This window comes from Chenopodium album, chromosome 3 (genome assembly GCF_948465745.1).
Source record: "Chenopodium album chromosome 3, dcCheAlbu1.1, whole genome shotgun sequence".
In the NCBI taxonomy this organism is placed as follows: Eukaryota; Viridiplantae; Streptophyta; class Magnoliopsida; order Caryophyllales; family Amaranthaceae; genus Chenopodium; species Chenopodium album.
Window position 1 is genome coordinate 63,166,304 of NC_137836.1, and position 23,091 is coordinate 63,189,394.

Sequence of the window (23,091 nt, forward strand, 5' to 3'; positions counted from 1 at the left end):
TGATAAATGTGTGAAAAAATGGAATTATTGTTGTTAATTACTTTTTTTTTTAAAGAGCCGTTATTTACATTTTTATTACGAAGTATGTGTTTTTTTTTTTTTTGTTTTTTTTTTTGGACAAAGAGTACTAACAACGAAACAACAACAAAATAGACTACAAACTTGAAACTTGACAACTACCTAAACTAGAAAGACCAGCCAAGAAACTGGCGATCACGAGCACGAACGACCAGCCAATGTGCAGGAGTGACCCACTGACGAGGGACTTTGCAAAGACGACGGGCCGAGAAACAAGGAAGAATTCCCTTAATCTCCTGAACTAGCCACAAACAAGAGATATCAGTAGATCCAGAATTTTGAAACAACGAAACCAAATCTACACAGTCCGTATAGATGAGAAGACTAAGATAATCTCGACGCACAGCCGCCCGAAGAGCCCAAAGAAAAGCTTCCAATTCTTCTTGCAGAGCGGAAGCAACACGAATAGCCTGCGTTGAATCGCCAAGAATCATATCTGAATAGATTTCTCGGAAAATCCAGCTAACCACTGCTCTATTATTCTGGCAAGGCCAAGCACCATCAAAGATTAGACAATGATCCAGCCGGTCTGAGGTATTACCTCACAAATATAAGGAGGACAAAGAACGTTGAGAATGAGCAGAGAATCTAACCACGGAACGAAGATGAAGCTGAAAATCACGCGCTTAAATTTCCCGAGTGGTCCAATCCTCAGAAATATGTCAGAGCAGGGAAGGAAACCAGTCTGCCTGGCAGAAGACATATTGATTCCGCACTATCCAAAATACAAATAGCCCAAAGGAAAGAAAAGAAAGACACTAGTGTAGCAAATTCCTTAGATTGTCTGTGAGATGACACAATCTTCGCCACCCAATTTTTAAAAGAAGTTTGACTAGAGAGACTGCCGTTCGGGATCAAAAAGGCAGGAGACCAAAGAGGGATAATAAAAGGACAGTCGCGAAATAGATGTGAGGTGGTCTCAATGTTGGAGAGACAGAAAATACACACCGGATGAACTGGTACTCCTTTAGAGACTAAAGTGGCCAGCAGAGATAAAGCGTCGTTGAGAAACTTCCAACCAAACATCTTGAAACGAGGAAGAAGAGGGAAACCCCAAAACTGTTTCCACCATTGAAAGGTAACTGGATTACTTACAATCAAAACAGTAGACTGCGGACCCAGCATAGAGTAAGCCGATTTGGTCGAGAATCGGCCGTCCTTAATAAACAAAATCATCCATGGTTTGACGGGGCCATTCCAGTGCCAAAATGCGCTAAGCCGTTGAACTGTCAAAAAGCTGATGGATCTTGAAAGCGCTCCACGCGCTAGAGCGCGGAATAATAATAGAAGAAACCTAAGTCGACACCTCCGACTCAGACACAGAAGACTTCAAACTCAAACCTCCGGGAACCAAGTCATCTTCAAGAAGCCAAACTTGGGAACCCGTACCTACCTTCCAGGCTATACCCTGAGCCACAACCGACTGACCTTCCATCAAACCTCGGCAACCCGAAGAAGAGCGAGAAGCATGAGTCGAGCCAAACAAGCAAAAAACAAGATATTTGGCACATAAAACTCTAGAAAGAAGTAACTCAGGATGCTAAATAATTCGCTATCGTTGCCGAGCAAGCAGAGCCTGGTTGACGAGAGCCACACTACGAATAACCAAACCTCCCAAGCCTTTTGGAAGATACAAAAGCAAAGCCGACCAAAACGACATTCCTCTTGACGAAGATGAGGACCTCCACCAGAACCGAGCTAACATGTTATCAATAAAGTTGCCGATCGAAAGGGGAATCTTGAACACTAACAAGACATGATTGAAAGATGCCACCAAAACCGAGTTAATGAGGACCAACTTTGCCGCTGCAGAAAGATTAAGAGAAGGAAATTGTGAGAGGCGAGCAGAGACTTTTTCTATCAAAAATCGGAACACCAAAGTTTTACTACAACCCAAGTCAACCGGAAGACCCAAATAAGGTCCAAGAGATGGTTGATGCTTTAATTTAAACTCAAACATTTCTCCATAAAATCTGGGGGAGTGTTTTGGCTAAACTTAACGAATGATTTCTGAAGATTAATCATCTAGCCCAAAACCCCACAAAACTGACGTATTAATTGCAGAAGATTGTCACATGCCACCGGTGAAACCAGGAAAAACAAAAGAGAATCATCTGCAAAGAACAAATGTGAGACTGAAGGGGCTCCTCTGGAAATTTGAATCCCCTGAATCTGAGACAAATTCTCGGCTTGCTTTAGTAAGGATGAGAAGACCTCCATACAAAGGAAAAAGAGGTAGGAGGAAAGGGGATCTCCCTGGCGTAGGCCACACTGAGGCTGAAAGGCGGGCAAAGGGTTACCATTTACCAAAACCTGGTATGAGACAGTAGAAATGCACTGATGAATGATGTGAATCCAATATGATGGGAACCCAAAAGCTTCAAGGGTACGCAGCAGGAAGGACCAATTAACCTAGTCATAGGCCTTATTCATGCCAAGCTTGAGAGCCACATAGAACTGCTTACGAGCTTTCGAAGCATTCATAAAGGATAAAACCTCATGAGCTATCAAACCATTGTCTGACATTAACCTTCCCGGAACAAAGGCATTCTGATAATCCAAAACCAATGGATAAAATGTCTTACTGTTCGCCTTCGTCACGTTACGAAGTATGTGTTATGTGAATTAACATGTGACTATTACTTCTCTTCAGTCTTCACTAATACTCCGTAGTTTTATCACAAGACTAATAAATTTTCAGGCCATTGTGATTAGGATTTACTTCAGTTGTCCCTTTCGGAAATACACATATTTCTTCGAAAATTTGGCTATTTTCTATCCTTTCCTTTAATTTTATCATATTTTTTTTATTATTAAATTCAATAAAACTACATTATTTGAATGTAGTAAGTACATATGTTGTGGGTTTTGTTCGAGTTCAATTGATCGAGTTTAGTATTGCACAACTTGATTTATGGGAAAAGATTTATGATGGATCAAAAAAATTTCTTGCTCAATCTATACTGATAAATTAAAAGGCGTTCCTAAGAAAGTCTATGTGTCAAATAAACCCCTTTGTTTCGTCACATCATCCACGAGCTTGTTTAAAGGGAGTCTCATTATGAAAGAACAATTGCATAACGAGGTAAGAGTGTAATTACACGTAATGTATAATTTGATTTTAGAGTAGTACGATTGAGTGATCAATAGTATCATTTAGTGATCAAATAGTACCATTATATTAAATATTTCAATGGTACTATATATGCATTCGGTGGTAGTATATATGTATTTAATGGTACTAACTACGTGCATATATAGTATCACTAAATAATTAATGGTACTTCCTCTGTTTTTTTTTAGTTGACATCTTTCTATTATTTAACTTGCCAACGCATGTTTTAAACGATTAATATCTATAATTTTCAACATTATAAAATTATAAAAAATGGATATTAATAAAATATACATTGAAACGATCCAAAGAAGATCCCGAATAAATATGTTTTATCGTATCTAGAAACCTCATAAGCGAGTCAAAGCGTGTTGTATGAATAGTATAAAAGTTAAACAATATCAACTAAAAAAACGAAGGAAGTATAAATTTTCAGTAGTATATTTAAAATTGGTCCCACTTACCTATCTCTCTCATCCTTTCTTTCTCTTCTATGTATTTTTTTATATTTTTATATTTGTTATAAATGCATAACAACACTGCATTAGTACTTCCTCCATCATCCACTCAACTTCTTACAATAAAGCTACTTGTATGTGATATTTTATATCATCTTTTGATACAATATATAATATATTAATATGTCCAACAAATTTAATTACAAGAAAAAATGTAATGACCCCGGGTATTGCTCGGGCACAAATACCAGTTACAAATTAAACAGACAGTACAAATCATTTTTCTAATGAAGCATTCTTTTATTCAAATATATATCTATTTTTTTAAAAAAAATTGCTGGAATTCTTCAATTCTTGCTCTTTTGTTAAATTTTTTTTTTACTTTTTTTTTATGTGTGATGTGTGTGCACGTTACATTAGAAGAGAAAGAAAGTTATAGTAGGTTTAATAGTGTAGAATATTACTATTATTTATTTTTGGAAAGAAATTTATTACAGAGTATTATTAAGTAATAATGATTGACTTGACTTGATGCATACTCGAAAAACATGCATCTTGTGACTTATAGACAAAATTATTGAAGCTGCCCATTGTGATGAGAATAAACTAATCAGCTCCCATCTTCTAGGTAAAAGCTAGGGGTACACATGGTGTACAAAAGCATTTTATACACCACCAATTAGTTTTTGCCAACTCAGCATTGAAGTTAGGGAAGGGGAAAAAAGAAGAGGGAATGGAAAAAAATAAGAGGTAAAAAAGAGCGGCAAAATTTTCAGGCTGAGCGCCATTGTGATGAAAGGTGAGCGGAAAAAATTTAAATGGGTGCCAAACAATTAATGCATCAATTAATGGATGACACACAATTAAGTTATCATTTTTCCCCCAAAATTTCATCTTTTCCTAAAATTCTTTGGCGAAGAACATACCAATTTAAATAAGGGAACGGATTGTGAAGAAATTATTCAAGTGTGGACATCAATTTTGTTTATTAGTTACAAGTATTCGCTGGTAATCTTGTTTGTTGTTGAATTTTTTCGTTTAAATTTCCTAATTGATAATTTTGATAATTTAGCATTTTCATTGTTTGATTTTAAAGAAATTGATTTTGGGTAAACATTAAAAGTTTTATTAAAATTGATTTGAAAGGGTAAATCTTATAGATTAATAAATTGATTTGTATTTTGGCTTTGGCTTTGTTTATTTTATAATTCTTTCCTGTGAAATGTTATTTAATCGCAAGAGTGTTTCTGGGTTCCATTGTAATGGAAGCAATTGTTAAACGAAATCGAGCGAGGTTTAATTGCTGTCAATAATTAATTATTTTATATAATATGTTTGTTGTATTTAAGTTATTTTTTCAATAATAAATTAAAATATTATTTCATAATATATATTTTTTTTTTTTTAGCATCTGAAATATATTACAGTAGTGTGTTTGACATTGTGGCAGTGAATGGAAAGTGAAATTTGTTAGATTGATTGAACGACAACTATTCTGGTTTTTTATAGTTTAATTCTTCTTATCATTAAGACCTTTTTTTTTACTGTTCTATGTTTAGGAACCTGAGGATGAAGGTGAGGGGGATGATACTTTTGACAATGGTATGTTTGGTGATGCAAATTAGTTTTATGGAGTGAATTCACAGCACCATACAAGTAATTTCAGCTATGTTTACGGTGGTCCAGTCCACTATGTATCAGTCCCTTGAGGCATTTACCAACACAACCCATAAGAAGGATTAAATCAAAGCCCAGGTGGTAAAATAGTTCAACAGTCTGAAACAACTTTGAACCTATGTAGTTTTGGCAGAGGCGTTCCCAGGAAAATCGTTATGAGTTCTCAGAATAGTTCTCAACAATCGAATGTTAATAATCAATCCCCACATTTATCCAATGTTTCTGAGTTGAATGACTAAGTATTATGTTAGATATGAATAAGTAAGCAAATATTATTTTGATCCTGTAAATACTATTTTGATGTTGTTTAAACCTGGAAAGATATTATTTTATGTAATTTGATACTCTGAAATTCAGAAAGATTTTGCTTTTGTAGTGGGAGTCTCATAATTTTGGATTTAAAGAAATCAAACCTCGAATTGTTTTATTGAAGATTGGTAACATTAGTATTTAATAGGACTAATTTTTATTGGGATACGTTAGTAATTTGAAAAAAAAAGTAAAATCGGTGTAGTTAGGATTCGAACACGGATCACTTATATTCAATAGGAAAGCATTAACCAACTACACTAGGGGGTACCAGCACGTATGTTATTGTATAATTTATTAATTTGTACCATCTATATTTATGTCAAATGAATTGTATGATTCTATTAAAGACAATATGATTCCTTAAATGTTAATAGGACGCTTATTAATATATTATGATAATTACTATTGCATATAAATGTTGTTAGGGTTGGGTTTAGGGATTAGGTTACATGGTCTAGGGTTAAATTTTATTGAGCAATAAATATTAAGATAAGGAAAATTTGACATTTGCTACCAGCAAAAACACCTCGTGTCACATTTGATACCCGTATAAAAAAAAAATATTTTGCTACCACACAAATCCCTACAATATATATTTCACTACCAAAGACTAAGGCAGTTACTGTTTCCGTTAGCCACCGTTCAACCACCTTGCAGCCACCCCTCCACTACATTGCCACCCGTCCTCTCAACTGCCACCCCTCCCCCTTGCTGGTGTCGGGGCGACCCCACCCCCACCCCCTTGCCGGCGCGACCCCACCCTCTCCCTTTCCCCCACCTACGCAACCAACCCCCCTCCCTTTTCCCGTTCTTGCTGCCCCAACCCCCACCTAGAACCAGAAACCACCCCCTTTCCCTTTCCCACACCAGAAATTGCCCCCTCCCTATTCCCCTCACCAAAATTGACCCCTCCCCTTCCCTTACCCTTTCGGACATCACTTATCTTAAATCACCAACCCCAAACCACCCTAAATGAGGGTTTCGATTTCGATTTCAGTGGTTTGGGGATGGTGGTTTAGGATTTCGAATTTGATTTCGAATTTTAGGGTTTCGATTGGCTGCTGGTTTGGGGCTGGTAGTCGGGGCAACAAGAAGGGGAAGGGGGTTCGTTGGCTGCGTAGGGGTGGGGGAAAGGTCGGGGCGCCGCCGATGAGGAATTTGATGGAATTTCGTGGCGAAGGTGACGGTTTACCAGCAGGCGACCATGAGGTTAGGGGTGGTTGGCAGGAGGGGAAATGGAGGAGGTGGGGTTCACCGGCTTCGGGGAAAAATTTGGGCGCCAACAAGGAGAGGGGGGAGGGTGGCTGACGCCGGGAAAGGGGAGGGGGGAGGGTGGCTGACGCCGGGACGAAGGAAGGGGGTGTTTGAGAATTTTTTTTGAAATTTTTTTTAAAATAATCTAAATTATTTTTTAATGAAATATGGGGTTGTAGGGAATATTTCAAGCATTAACCCCTAGCTTGAACCCCACTGTGATCATACACTAAAGCATGGTGGCGTCCAAAGGGAAAGAAGATAGAGCAAAAGAGTCGCCAACAAGTTTTAGAAACTTGTAAACCGTTCACAAGGTGAAGGTTACACCCCTTAACGATCCAAGAGATCGTCAACTCCAATAGGTTTGGAACCATGACTGGTAGTTCGGGGATGAAGGTACAAATTCAACCTAAAAGAGATTCAACCTGCCCTAATAATAGGCCTCTACTTTATTCTGATCGTATTCATGTGCGCTTTCTGACTAACATGCAATCAATAGGTTTACCCTAAACCTTTTTATCTATGTTGGTTGGATATTAATGCACAAATAAACTATTATTGGCGATCACTTGAATTATAATCAAATTAACCCTAAACAAGATTATTAATTATCTTATTAAGCGTGATTACAAATACCAATTCCCTTTAAACATGCATAAAAGGTGTGATCAAGCAATAACAATAAATATAGCATCAAGCAATAATCATCATAATAATAAGTATAATAATCATAATAATCATAATTAAAATAATCATGTTAACAATAAAGCATAATATTAATAGCAAGATCCTAGGCATGATACTAACAAGATTAATAACAAACCCTATCATGTCACTAAGCATCAAAATCAAAGCTTTAACGCTAACATGATACTAACATGAATATTAGGAAAGAAAATAGGAAGCATCGTACTTTTAATCATACTTAATATTAAAGTTACCCTAGACATGATACTAGGAATCAAAATAACAATCTAAGCATGATTTCTATATCATAATATCAATAAAACCATTAAAGTACTTACTTGGATGCCTCGCACCTCTTTCTAATAACAAAATACACGCGTTAGTAACTTCAAGGAAAATATAAAACAACAATTAAATTAAATAATTGAAACAGAGATTTGGGACCAAACCCTAAGAAATTAAACCTTTCACGTCTAGGGCGAAGGCAACTTCGAATATGGCTAGGTGTATCTAAATCTAATGAATGCGGAATTTTTATATTTGAGAGAAGGCTAGTTTAGAAAAGAGAGAGAGAGTAATCAAGAAAATCTTGATGATAGTTGGTTTAGAAAGAGAGAGAATTGGTCAGAATAAGAATTGATGAATGAAAACGGAGTTTTTAGCACGTTATTTATAGAGAAAATCAGCCAAAAAGATAAAATATAAAAAATCAGAGTTCTGACGCAAAAGGCTAGATTAGCGCCAAACGCTGACCTTAGCGCCAGACGCTCAGGCTAGCGCTAGGCGCCAAGCATAGCGTCAGGCGCTACAGCTGGCGTTTGGCGCTGACTCAGAAATTCACGCGTTTCCTTAAAATCAGATAGAAATTGTCGTACAGGAGGATAAAATCGTATTTTCCTCAAAAACGTACTTTGATTCTTATCAAAACTCTAATAAGTCAACAAAAAGTCAATTTATCAATGCTAATTGAATTAGGAATGAAAAGAACCATCTAGAAGAATCTAGAAGACTAAAACCATTCCTTTTTTTTTTTACAAGAAGAAGAATATTATCATTAATAAATAGCCATACGGCATCTACAACAATAATAAAGATTTGTAAACCACAGATCTAGAGAAAATAACATAACTTTTACAATCAAAATCATAACTAATTTGCATATCGGGCATAGCTCACACTCCACCGCTTCAAACTTGACGCGAGTAGTGATTTTCGATGTCTTTGCATCTTTCCAAGTAGAGACCTTCGCAATCTGCGCTGATGTTTTGATCGTAGAGTTGATGACGAACCCTAAACCCATATGAATCCAAATCACCTTCTCAATTATTATTAAAACCCTAAAATTAAAATTCTCATCCATAGATGAGAATCAAAATCCCTAAAAATTGGGAAAAACCCAAAAAAAAAAAATTGGGACAGACTCTCACAAACGGAGAGAAAAAAAACAAAGCAAAACAAATCAAATAACAAAAAAGCAAATTAAATTGAAGAAAAGGGTCAGAAATAGTCTAATTTCCGAAGAAATTAGACTATTTCTGGCCTAAACGACCAAGAAAATTAAAACCCTAAAGAGAGGAGAGAGGAGAGAGTAAAGAGAATAAAACCATTCCTAATTGCATTAGGAATGATAAATCCATATTAGGCCCTCCTCTAGATCATTGGGCCGCATATAAGGCTCAAACCGGGCCTAGTTCAGTAAGTTGGCCATATCTTCCTCAATATTCATCGGAATTGGGCTTATAATATATCATTGGAAAGCTCTATTCAAGCCCCATCCAACTACACTACTATTGGACCCATATCATAGACCAAAAAAACTGGATTGGCTGTTTTCTTAAAATAGGTTTTCAAAAATAGAGAGAAGAGAAAAGAAATTAAAACTATCCGCAACGCTAAACTTTCCACACTTTCACTTCATTCGATTATGATTCGACGTGAAAGGTACTCATCACTGGGTTTGGTTTTGGGGAGACACAAATGGGTGTCTACAGAAGCCCCCACTTTGACTGAGTTTGGAGAAACGCAAGTTTCGAAAACGAAAGTCAAAGTATCGATAGGGACGGAGAATGATTTAGAACGTTCTGTGATCCTAAATCATTCTTGTAACGTCGATACCTGCAAACTAGTATTAGTCAAACAGATAAGAAAGTTAAGAAACGTGTATCTTGCACCATCGAGTGCACGTCTCTGAAAGTAACCGATTTGCTGCCGCTTTACTGTTGTTTTGATGACCTCCTGCCAAGAGAATGCCATCCCGCTTGAAAACTACTACGCTTGTAACTGCTTCCAATATAGAAGATTGCTTCGCTTGAAACGATCCTCTTCCGCTTTGTGACCATCTTCCACGTCTAAGGGAACATGATCGAAGACGACTTCGCTTGAAATCACCTTCAGTTGTTTTTGACAACTCTCCACAATCTAGGGAACGCTGTCGAAGATATCCTCGCTTGAAGCTATCCTCATTTGTTGCGATAATTTTCCAAAGGAAATTACCGAAGATCTCCGCTTGTCGATCTTTAAAAGTTCGCTTAAACTTTGCTTCCGCTATGCCTGTACGTCGGCGCTTTTGCTGCTTGTGAACCATTATGTCGGTGCCTTTGCTATGATGACAATCCTATTTTCTTTGGGAATAGTTGCCAACACAACTCTCTTGTATGATGTATGATAATCCGATTTAGGGAAAGTTGTCAATGCTTCGTAACAATCCATCCTTGGAAATGTTGCTATGATGAAGAGACAATCCGTATCTAGGAAAATTTGCCAAAATCTAATTTTTGGGAAAAGTTGCCAATGCTTCGTAACAATCTGTCATAAGAATTTTGATACGATCGACAATCCACATCATGGAATATAACTCTTGAAAGCAATCCACCTTGGAAATTTGCCAACGCTATGCGACAATCCTTTTAGGAAAATATTGCCACAATTGACAATCCGCGTCTTGGAACATTTGCAAAAAAGAGTCGACCGACAATCCACCTCGGGAAAATTTGCCACTTACTGAAATGAATGACAATCCACGTTGAGGAACCTTTGCCAAAATTTATGATGAATAGAGTCCTACAACAAACCTTTGGGAAATTTTGCCATAGGAAACTGGGTGTATGACAATCCAATCTCGGAAAACTTGCCAAAGATGCATGAATGTATGACAATCCGAACTTGGAAAAACTTGCCAAACAAAGAAAGAGCACGATAATCCATGCTTGGAAACTTTGCCAGAGATGATAATCCAATCTTGGAAAAATTATCGTTAAAGAAGATGCACGACAATCCATTTTTGGAAATATTGTCAGTTGGGGATGACAATCCAATTTTTGGAAAAATTGTCGTTTAAGAAGAATGCGCGACAATCCATATTTGGAAATATTTTCGTTTAAGAGGAATGTGCGACAATCCATATTTGGAAATATTGTCGTTTAATAAGAATGCGCGACAATCCGTATTTGGAAATATTGTCGTTTAAGAAGAATGCGCGACAATCCATATTTGGAAATATTGTCGTTTAAGTGCTTGCTTTTAAACCGATACGTTGGTGCGTGTAATGAGCCAGTGTTTTAGGCGCTTAAGCTAAGTGAGACGATTTTTAGTCAGGTCAATCACTTACTACGATTGTAATCGAGCCGACTACTAATCATGTCAAATTGCTTATATGGGCTAACTGGCGTACCAAGGAACCCGAAATTTCTGTATGAGGTCGAAATAACCATTCTGAGAGGCTTCGAGCTATGTCGCTGCTGAAATATCTCTGGCGTCAAGAATTTTCTCTGTCGCCAGACGCTGGGATCTAGAGCCAGGCGCTGAAATCTGTTGCCAGACGCCAGATGTCTTCGTCTGGCGCTAGAGTCGGGTCTTCCTTATTCTGCTCTTACTGCCGCTGTTGCTTGGTTTTGCTCCGAACTTTGAGCTTGGTCGTTTCCTTTCAACCAAATCCGCTCAAATATTTTGTAAATTAAAGCTCTTCTTTTCCAATTTACCGATCAATGTAATTTTGCTCAAACTCCTCTCATCTTGGAAGAATCTCATGTATCATATTCGCGATTTTTTTTCGAAAAAATCCGGGAATGTTCTTGCTTGCCGGGATGTACCTGCGTTTATATCTTTGACTATAGGACTTTTCTTATATTTCTTTAGGGTTGACCTAAGACTTAGTGTTGCTTGACTCATTGACTTGACATGACTCAAGGTATAAACTTGACTCGCTGTAATTGACTCGAGGTTGACTCGACTCGAAGTGAAATGACACGTGTGACTCATGACCCATGTGTGCATTGTATTGTGATCGTGCGACTCGAAAAATGCAAAAAAGCAAAAATTTTCCGTCACTTTTGTGGAGGGTACCAACTTTCTCCCGAATAAAGAAAGACACGAAAAAGAATCGAAGTGAAGTTTTTTTTGAAGATGCATGTTGAATGAGCTTAATCCGTTAACGTTGTCTCACACAATACAAGGATTGTAACATCTTAGACTATCCTAGTTGGCTCGATAATGAAAGTATTTAGGTAACTTAGGCACGGAGGCTAAGCACTTCATACTTCGATGCAATGATGATTATGATTGATGAGTGATTTTGATATTACAATACATGCTTCAACGTTGTGTTAAGATTTCATGACAATGGGTTCCTAAGGGAAAGTATATTTGGTCATGTATCTGTGCAGTGTGTGAAAGTGACGTTAAATTTAGGCCGCAAGGGCTAAATGTGTGGAAAAAGATATAATTTCAAGAAGAGTCAAATGACAGTGACTCTTAGGTTAGGTAAGCTAATGATGTAGGGATCAAGCCCCCAAGTCTAACTCTAAATGAATAGGGATGAGCACAGGGGATCCCTTGATATGATCATGGTGTGAGTGTGTGAATGTGAATATGAATGTATGTTTATTACGGCCGCACCTCGATGTGAGGTTGCCTACGTATCCGTTAGGAATCAGGCCGAACGTAGCTCTAGCCGAACCTCGCACAAGTGTGTGTATACCTCAAAAAGGTCTTTTTAAGGGTTGTAACATGGTAAGGCTAATGGTTGAAGAAGAAGGGGATAAAGGCTCAAGACCCTCGGTAAGCCCCCAAGGTGTGCAACCTTGCTTTTGAATATTTGTATTTTCATGCTTGAGGTTTTCTACTTTTTTTTTTAGCTCTTTCTTTTTTGCTTTATTATTTTTTTTGCTTTAGAATTAATTTTATTTTTATAAGTGTGGGCAATCCCGATCATGCGGTCTATCACTCACTTGGCATTCATATTTCTTATGCACGGTACCGAGCACTCGATAAGAGACGCAATCTGAGACGTGTTCTTATCAAAGATATTTTTATATCAAAGACATTGGAACACTTGCCCTTTTTGTACACTTTTATTTATTTTTTGCTATTTTATTTATTTGCGCTATTTTTGATAGACTCAAGCTTTGGTTCTTAAAAAAATGCATAAGTTGCACACCATCCCATCCCAAGGTTAGGTAAATACAGGTTGAAAGATGAAGGGTCTATCGTTAGACGAGGCTCAAAGTGGTTTATCAAAAAAAGATTGCATATTTGAAGGGTGAGACGTGATATGATGTGGCTACAAGGGGTGCCTCAAATCATTGGTATACCTTGTGCTTAATTCGACAATGATTTTTTTTTTTAATTTTTTTTTATTTTTTATTTTTTATTTTTTATTTATTTTTTATTTTATTATTTTTTTTTTTTTTTTGCAATGCAACGCAATGATCATATGCAAGACAATAAATGCTCATTTTATTAAAAGGAAAAAAATAAAGAATCTACAAAAGTAATCTAAGGGAAAAGAAAGGTGCCTATGCTAGACTTATTGGGGAAAGGAAAAAATGAAAAAGAAATAGAAAAAGAGGTCATGAAATCTCGTCATGGAAGCTTGCCTCTGTCTTGTGTTGTTTGCTCCGACATCATCCAGTCTTCTCGCTAGCTAGAGGCAATGGGATCTTATTTGCCTCTATGAGATCTTGAATGAGGTTTTGAAACCTGTAGCATTCATCAGTGGTATGACCGTTTCCTCGATGGTACTTGCAATAGGAGTTTGGATTCCATCTTGAAGATAGATTTTCTGGCGTTGGATCCTCGGTAGGGCCAATAGGTTTGATTAATCCTCGATCGTAAAGACGGTCGAAAGCAGCATCGTAGGTCATTCCAATGGGTGTGAACTCTCGCCAAGGTTTCCTTTTAGATATTTGATCGTCCATGGCTAAGACACCATTATGGTCAAAGGTACTAACATCATTACTAGAGTGGACGTTTTCGGAAGAAGAAGGGTTGTCATTCTTCTTTCCTTTCCAGCCACCGTGGTTACTATTGTTAGTAGCTTGTTGCTTTGCGAGGTCGTCTTCGATCTCGATACCTATGTCATAGACGGCTCTGAAAGTATTCAAGTTGTGTTAATATTTTAAGTGCTTTGAATACTTTTCTTGGAGATTCTTGATAAACATCTTCACAGACTCCTTTTCGGTGGGGACCTCAATCATCTTAGCGGAAGTTTCCCTCCACTTGTTGAAGAAAGAAGTAAAGCCTTCATTCTCTTTTTGTCTTAGCATCTCAAGTTGTATATAATCGGTTTCAACTTGAATATTACACTTGTATCTATCTATGAAAGCGTTTGTTATCGACTCCCAAGTAGAGGTTTTCTCTTTGTCAAGAGAAAAGAGCCATTGTTGACAAACGGTCTCAGGGGATAAAGAAAACAAAGAATGAAAGACTTTCTTATCGATCCCCTTAATGTTCATTATAGTTTCAAAAGCTCTTAGATGAAAGTAAGGGTTATCTGTTGCCTTGAATTTTGGGATGTCGTTGGCATTGAACTTATTCAGGAAGAAGTTCCTTATCCACCAAGACCCCTTGTGAACTAATGCCCTGAAATTTATAGTCACTAAATAGCTTGCTCAAGCTTTCTTGCATCAGGTTCATTTGTTGTTTCTTCACAAGGTCATCAATTTTGAGGGTTAAAGCCTTTAACACCTCAGTCACGTCAGTCAATTGACTCCTAAGTTCATTAACTTCCTCTTGAGTTGCCATTATCTTTTTAGCCTTCCTCTTTTGACGAATCGGTTTATCAAAAATTAAGACTTGAATAGAGAGGTTATCCTTGATTAATCGCCCTTCTCTCCTCGACCAACTACTGTGGAAAAGTAATTTAGGGATATTCATTGTTAATTGCTTGACTCAAACTTTATTCAACATGTGATGGATAGAAGAAGGTAGAAAGATGAGGGTGATGATATGGAGAAAGCATATGGATGGGGAGATGTGGAAAATCAGGAATAGAATGTACCCCCAACTCGAACGACGGAAAAAACCGACTCATGCATGAACCTAAGACATGGTCATGGTGACATATACTCAAAGTGTGTGCTAAGACTAGTGAGTGTAGGTGACATGTTAAGACTCGTGTCATGACCATGTGGTTAGAATATGTGACTAGACTCAATTAATGACTTAACAAGGTATTATTGACAGTAATATTTAACTGAATTAATTAGTAAACTGGTTAATTAGACACAAGGTGATGACTCGATCAATAATCCGAACTGTCGTCAAAACGACATGACTGGCGCCTCTCTTTGCAGTGTAGCGCCAGACGACAGAGCTGTCGCCAGGCGCCACACTCCACAGAGTGGCGCTACAGTCCAGACTTTGGCGCCATTGCTGGAGCTTCAATCTGGAACTGTTTTCGGTGTTATTAATCAACAGGGGTATGCCTAAAGTTGTACTAGGTCAATTCTGATTAAAAATATTAGACTTTATTTACTCAAATTAATTAATTAATTAATTAGGCAAAGTTCTTTAAGTAATTAATTTATTTAATCTCGACACAAGTCAAACAAACGGTTAAGAAAACATAGTATATGCACAATAAATAATGCACAATTAGTCAAGTAGGCGTAATATGATGCAATGAGTTTGCAACCTAACCATGGCTCTTGTTCTCTAAAGTTCGGGATATGGTTTAGTCAATAGAGGGTCCATGGTTAATTGTCCGGATGCACTGCGCGGAAGCCTAACCGTGAAGGGTTGGCGCGAGTGGATGGGACACCGCGAGTTTTAGAAAAACCTCGCTTCCATGGTTTGGTGAATTCAACAATCTCGGATGTACCCTTTGTTGCTCAGAGCGTTCAATCAGGTAGATGGAGCATGAATTCCCAAAGGGTTATGTCCATATGTAGAACACATATGGGTTTCAGAAAAGTGAGAAAAACTCAATCAGGAATTAGGATCGAGCAAACAATGCGAAAAACTAGTCGAAATTAGAACGCATATTTCTGGCTCGGTATTGGAAGAATTTGGCGCCAGCAAACAGAGATTGGCGCCGAATTTTAGTTGTAGCGCCTGGCGACAGAGCTGTTGTCTGGCGCTACAGTTAAAAGTCTGACGCTAATATTCTGCTCGCTGACGCTAATTCCTACATGCATCAGCAGCTTTCTGTGCTCGATAAAATTTTCCAGTTTCGCGCAGTATTATTTCCGTCCTAGTTGTGAAAGATATTTCTCAAATTTCCTACATGTAAAATCCTATGTTTTAACTCATTACGGATGGTCTTTCCAATGAGATCTTTTTTATGCATATGACAATAATGTTAATCAAAATTACGCACATGAAATACTTAGAACGTTTCGAGTCTCATCCACTCATTCTAAATCATTGCCAAAATAAATTTTAGGAATTAAAATAGAAATCCTCCCCAGTGGAGTCGCCAAAAACTGTAGGGAATATTTCAAGCGTTAACCCCTAGCTTGAACCCCACTGTGATCATACACTAAAGCATGGTGGCGTCCAAAGGGAAATAAGATAGAGCAAAAGAGTCGCCAACAAGTTTTCGAAACTTGTAAACCGTTCACGAGGTGAAGGTTACACCCCTTAACGATCCAAGAGATCGTCAACTCCAATAGGTCTGGAACCATGACTGGTAGTTCGGGGATGAAGGTACAAATTCAACCTAAAAAAGATTGAACCTGCCCTAATAATAGGCCTCTACTTTATTCTGATCGTATTCATGTGCGCTTTCTGACTAACATGCAATCAATAGGTTTACCCTAAACCTTTTTATCTATGTTGGTTGAATATTAATGCACAAATAAACTATTATTGGCGATCACTTGAATTATAATCATATTAACCCTAAACAAGATTATTAATTATGTTATTAAGCGTGATTACAAGTACCAATTCCCTTTAAACATGCATAAAAGGTGTGATCAAGCAATAACAATAAATATAGCATCAAGCAACAATCATCATAATAATAAGTATAATAATAATAATAATCATAATTAAAATAATCATGTTAACAATAAAGCATAATATTAATAGCAAGATCCTAGGCATGATACCAAAGATTAATAACAAACCCTATCATGTCACTAAGCATCAAAATCAAAGTTTTAACGCTAACATGATACTAACATGAATATTAGGAAAGAAAATAGGAAGCATCGTACCTTTAATCATACTTAATATTAAAGTTACCCTAAACATGATACTAGGAATCAAAATAACAATCTAAGCATGATTTCTATATCATAATATCAATAAAAACCATTAAAGTACTTACTTGGATACCTCGCATCTCTTTCTAATAACAAAATACACGCGTTAGTAACTTCAAGGAAAATATAAAACAACAATTAAATTAAATAATTGAAAGGGAGATTTAGGACCAAACCCTCAGAGATTAAACCTTTCACGTCTAGGGCGAAGGCAACTTTGAATATGGCTAGGTGTATCTAAATCTAATGAATGCGGAATTTTTATATTCGAGAGAAGGCTAGTTTAGAAAAGAGAGAGAGAGTAATCAAGAAAATCTTGATGATAGTTGGTTTAGAAAGAGAGAGAATTGGTAAGAATAAGAATTGATGAGAATTGATGAAAATTGATGAATGAAAACGGAGTTTTTAGCACATTATTTATAGAGAAAATCAGCTAAAAAGATAAAACATCAAAAACAGAGTTCTGACGCAAAAAGCAAGATTAGCGCCAAGCGTAGCGTCACGCGCTACAGCTGACGTTTGGCGCTTACTCAGAAATTCACGCGTTATCTTAAATTCAGATAGAAATTGTCGTACAAGAGGATAAAATTGTATTTTCCTCAAAAACATACTTTGATTCTGGTTAAAACTCTAAAAAGTCAACAAAAAGTCAATTTATCAATGCTAATTGAATTAGGAATGAAAAGAACCTTTTAGAAGAATCTAGAAGACTAAAACCATTCCTAATTGCATTAGGAATGACAAATCCATATTAGGCCCTCCTCTAGATCATTGGGCCGCATATAAGGCTCAAACCGGGCCCAGTTCTGTAATTTGGCCATAACTTCCTCAATATTCATCGGAATTGGGCTTATAATATATCGTTGGAAAGCTCTTTTCAAGCTCCATCCAACTACACTACTATTGGACCCATATCATGGACCAAACAAACTGGATTGGCTGTTTTCTTATAATAGGTTTTCAAAAACAGAGAGAAGAGAAAAGAAATTAAAACTATCCGCAATACTAAACTTTCCACACTTTCACTTCATTCGATTATGATTCGACGTGAAAGTTACTCATCACTGGGTTTGGTTTTGGGGAGACACAAATGGGTGTCTATAGGGGCCTACTTAATAGAACCTTAACGTATTCCGTTAAGTGGTAGCAATATATACGTACAGTTAGGGAATTTGTGTGGTAGTAATTTAAAATAACGATCTAGGAGATCGTCAAATCCAATAGGTCTGGAACCATGACTGGTAGTTCGGGGATGAAGGTACAAATCCAACCTAAACGAGATTAAACCTTCCCTAATAATAGGCCTCTACTTTATTCTGATCGTATTCATGTGCGCTTTCTGACTAACATGCAATCAATAGGATTAACCCTAAACCTGTTTATCTATGTTGGTTGAATATTAATGCACAAATAAATCTATTATTAGCGATCACTTGAATTATAATCATATTAACCCTAAACAAGATTATTAATTATCTTATAAAGTGTGATTACAAGTACAAATTCCCTTTTAACATGCATAAAAGGCGTGATCAAGCAATAACAATAAAAATATCAAGCAACATAATAAAAGTATCATAATAATAATCATAATTATAACAATAATCATAATCATAATTATCATAATCATGTTAAAGCATAATATTAATAGCAAGATGCTAGGCATGATACTAACAAGATTAATAACAAACCCTAGCATGTCACTAAACAATAAAGATCAAATATATAGCCCTAACATGATACTAACATGAATATTAGAAAGAGAATAAAAGGCATCATAGAAATCATAATTGATTTTAAAAACTTATTCATTACCCTAAACATCATACTAAGAAGCATTCTTTTAATCATACTTGATATAAGAAATTACCCTAAACACGATAGTAGGAATCAAAATAATAATCTAAGCATGATTTCTATATCAAAATAGCAATAAATCAGTTAAAGCACTTGCTTGGATGCCTCGTACCTCTTTCTAATAACAAAATACACGCGTTAGTAACTTCAAGGAAAACAATAAAATCAACAATTAAATAAAATAATTGAAATAGAGATTTGGGACCAAACCGTCAGAAATTAAAACCTTTCACGTCTAGGGCGAAGGCAACTTCGAATTTGGCTAGGTATGTCTAGTGCTAATGTATGAGGAATTGTGTTTGTAAAAGGCTAGGCTTAGAAAAGAGGGAGAATCAAGAAATTCTTGATGAGAGTTGATGAGAGAGAATATTAGATAGAATTCTTAAGAATTGATGAGAAGAATTGATGAGAATTGGTGAGAAGAATTGATGAGAATTGATGATGGAAAATGGAGGTTTTAGGAGGCTATTTATAGAGAAAATCAGCCGGATGTGATAAAAAAAAAGAATCAGAGTTTCGAAAAGAATAAAACACGATCACAGCTCCAAACACGCGCGTGGCGCAAAATGCTGGACTCTAGCGCCAGACGCCAGATCTGGCGGTTCTGCAAAATAGGTTTTTTTGCGGATTTTGTTTTTATCATATCTTTTGATCCAAAAGTCCAAATAAGTCATATAATATGTTGTTGGAAAGCTCTTGAAATCTAATTTTCAATCCAATTAGAATCAGATTAAAATATTTTGTAGACAAAAAGATATGGCCAAAATAGTGGAAGGGTGTCAGTTTTGGATAGAGTTTCATATCTCATTCATATATTTTTCTTTATAAGTCGGACTTAATATTATAAGATATCATTGAAAAGATAATTTCAAGATCTATCCAACCATATAAGATTTGGATTAAGATTATGAGGCAAGAAAATAAAATCTGAATATATTCCACTTCGTACAAAACAAGGATTCTAAAAAGGAGTTGTTTTATTCAGTTTCAAACTCTTTGAAACATAATTATCTATCCTAACTCCATTAGGATTTAAGAGAACCTTCTAAAATATTCTAGAAGACTATAATCAATCCTAATAGCTTTAGGAATGATAATTAATAATAGGCCCTCCTCTAGATCACTGGGCCGTAGGTAAAAACCAAACCGGGCTCAGTTTAGTATTTTGGCCATAACTTCCTCATTATTCATCGGAATTGGGCTTATAATATATCGTTGAAAAGGTCTTTTAAAGCCCTATCCAACTACACTATTATTGGACCCTTATCATGGACCAAATTAAACTAAAATGCGCATTTTTCTAAAATAAGGTAAGAAAAGAAATATTTTCAAAAACAGAAAGAAGAGATATTTTAATAAAAACATCCTCATCACTAGACTTTTCACACTTTTTCTTTGTTCGATAATCAAATGACATGAAAGGTATTCATCACTGGGTTTGGTTTTGGGGAGACACATTTGGGTGTCTACATCGTTTCAGATGTGTAAGATGTGAAACATATAACAAAAGATATCATCTACTCGCTCACCCAGGGGAATATTGACTGTAGTAACCTGAATCAAGCACAAGAGAAATTGCAGCAACTGCTCAAAGGCCAAAAATTCTTTATTGTTCTTGATGATGCTTGGAGTGAGGAATACTTGGATTGGAACTATCTACAAACACCTTTTCTTGGTGCCGCAAGAGGAAGCAGAGTTATAGTTACTTCAAGAAGTGAGAAGACTGCGAGAATGGTGATGAGAAATTATCGTCACAACACCATCATCCATTTAAAGTGTTTGTCAGATGAGGATTGTTGGTGTATATTTCAACGGCATGTTAATGAGTTTTCTAACTTTTCTGAGATGCAGGATGATATAGTCCAGAAATGCAAAGGATTACCTTTGGCTGCAAAAATTCTTGGAGGTCTCCTACAAAAGGCAATAGATAAAAGTCATCGCCAAAGAATATTAGATAGCAATATTTGGAGCGAGGAGAGCAGTGTTTTACCGGTTCTAAGGTTGAGTTATCATCATCTGCCATCTCATTTGAAGCATTTATTTGCTTATTGCTTTATGCTTCCCAAAGATTACCATTTTCAGGAGATGGAGATCATAAAACTTTGGATGGCTCGGGGCTTCCTACCAGAAAACAAGAATGAAAGAATAGAATATGTAGGCCACAATTGCTTCCTTGATCTAGTATCAAGGTCATTAATTGAGGAATACACACCTGATGTAGAAGAACTCATATTTGAGGAAGGTCCTAGAATGTTCACTATGCATGACCTCATCCATGATTTGGCAAAATGGGCTGCAGGTGACCTCTGTTATGTAACAGATATTGTGAATCTGCATAATGTTCTGAAAAGAACGCGCCATATGTATATGTATGTGACAGATACTGGTGTAAATGAAGTAGTAGAGAATCAACTCTTCGCTTCTCAACTACGAACTTTTCTATATTCATCCTCTAATGATCTGAATATTGAAATGTTGAATTATATTCAACACTTCAGATATTTACGCTCTCTACGTCTATCTAGATGAAAATCAAAGAGTTGCCAGAGTGTATTGGTGATTTGAAGCACTTGAAGCTTCTTGCTGTCTTATTAAAGCAATCAAAGTGTTGCCAAAGTCAATCATCAAACTCAGAAACCTCCAAACACTAGAGTTGAGTTAGTGTTCTTATCTTCAGGAGATCCAAAGTGTTGGATTCCTCGTTAAACTTCGCCATCTATCCGTTGATTATACCAGATTAAAAGAGATGTCGTTGGGAATTGAGAAGCTAAAAAGCTTGCAGAGTTTAGATAAATTTGTCTTGGCACCTAAGGGTGGGTCGAGAGTAGAGAGTTAGGGGAGGTGAATCATCTTCATGGAAGATTAATCATCTCTTGACTAGAAAACTTGTCAGAAGTTGAGGATGTAGTGGAAGCGCGATTGCATGATAAAGATAGTGTAGATAGGTTGCATCTGAAATGGGAAAGGTGTTGGTATGAGGTTGATGACAACACTAAAAGAGATGTTCTTGAGAAGTTGCGGCCTCACACTTCCATCAAGAGTGTAAGTTGGATGGGTACAGGGCCTCAACACTCCCAAGTTGGTTTGGAGATCCTTCTTTCATCAACATGGTTCACATAAGACTTGAGGAGTGTGAGAAATGTGAATTCTTGCCTCCGTTAGGGTAGCTATCCTCATTAAAGAGTCTTCTTGTCAAAGATATTAATGGTATCACAGAAGTTGGTCCTAAATTTTATGGGCATTGTACGACTCCTTTTCCATCTTTGAAGACTTTATATATTGAGAATTTGGTGTCCTTAAAGAAGTGGGTGCACTCACCAGTTGTCAACATCGGTGGAGCATTCCCCCTCCTTGAAATGCTTTCCATTAAGTATTGTTTGTCATTGCAAGGCGATTTACTTCCTCATTTGTCTTCTCTTAGAACACTATAAATCAAAGAATGCAAGAATTTAAGTGTGTCACTTCCAAGCCTTCCTATGCTAGAAGTTTTAAATGTAGATGGATGTAAAATATTGTCTACAACTGCGGATGTCATTTTCTGTTCAAAACGGATGATTCTTCGCAATATATTGGAGATTATTAGCTTAAATTGGAGTTTTCCATACCTTCATGAAGAGCTTTCCATTGTCAATTGCTTGTCTGTTCCCATCACCATTGACCAAATATCAGTGATGCTTCGACGGCTTAAGATTTGTAACTGCAGGGAACTACAATTCTTAGAATTAAAGAATTTTCCTTCCTCAACTTCTCGTCTTGAGGAACTCAGTGTTGACGAGTGTGAGTCTATTGTCTCTATTAGTCATATTCCTTTGACTCTACAATCGTTGGAGATTGATGACTATGAGAAGCTGAGGTATGAAGAATTTAATGAACTACCTTTTTCTCTTGAAAGTGACAATGATTTGAAAACTGAAGAAAGCATTGGAGTCTCCCCAAAGGATTCATTAGAACTTCCTCTTCTCACCAAATTGATAATACAAAGATGCCCAAGTCTAATATCATTACAAAAAGGCCTTCTTTTCCTAGCTTTACAAACACTTGATTTGTGGGATTGTGAAAACATGGAAATTCTTCCTGGTCAATTGCTCAATAAGGTTGAAGAATACCTCAGAATACTTCACTTTCCAAAAGGCTCTCTTCATTTACTTAGAACTCTTTCTCTTCA

The 23,091-nt window shown here is 36.7% G+C and overlaps 2 protein-coding genes across 2 annotated transcripts; one reads left to right on the forward strand and one right to left on the reverse strand.

The window, feature by feature from the left end:
* Positions 1-1,630: 1,630 nt before the first annotated feature.
* LOC145625190 (uncharacterized) lies at positions 1,631-2,038 on the reverse strand. The gene has a single exon (XM_081678264.1). The coding sequence runs from the start codon at positions 2,036-2,038 to the stop codon at positions 1,631-1,633; it is 408 nt and encodes a 135-aa protein (XP_081534390.1).
* A 115-nt stretch (positions 2,039-2,153) lies between these two features.
* On the forward strand, positions 2,154-21,455 carry LOC145625191 (putative disease resistance RPP13-like protein 1). The gene is made up of 2 exons (XM_081678265.1): positions 2,154-2,394; positions 20,437-21,455. Exons 1-2 carry the CDS (start codon positions 2,154-2,156, stop codon positions 21,453-21,455), a joined length of 1,260 nt encoding a protein of 419 aa, XP_081534391.1.
* The last annotated feature ends 1,636 nt before the right edge of the window (positions 21,456-23,091 follow it).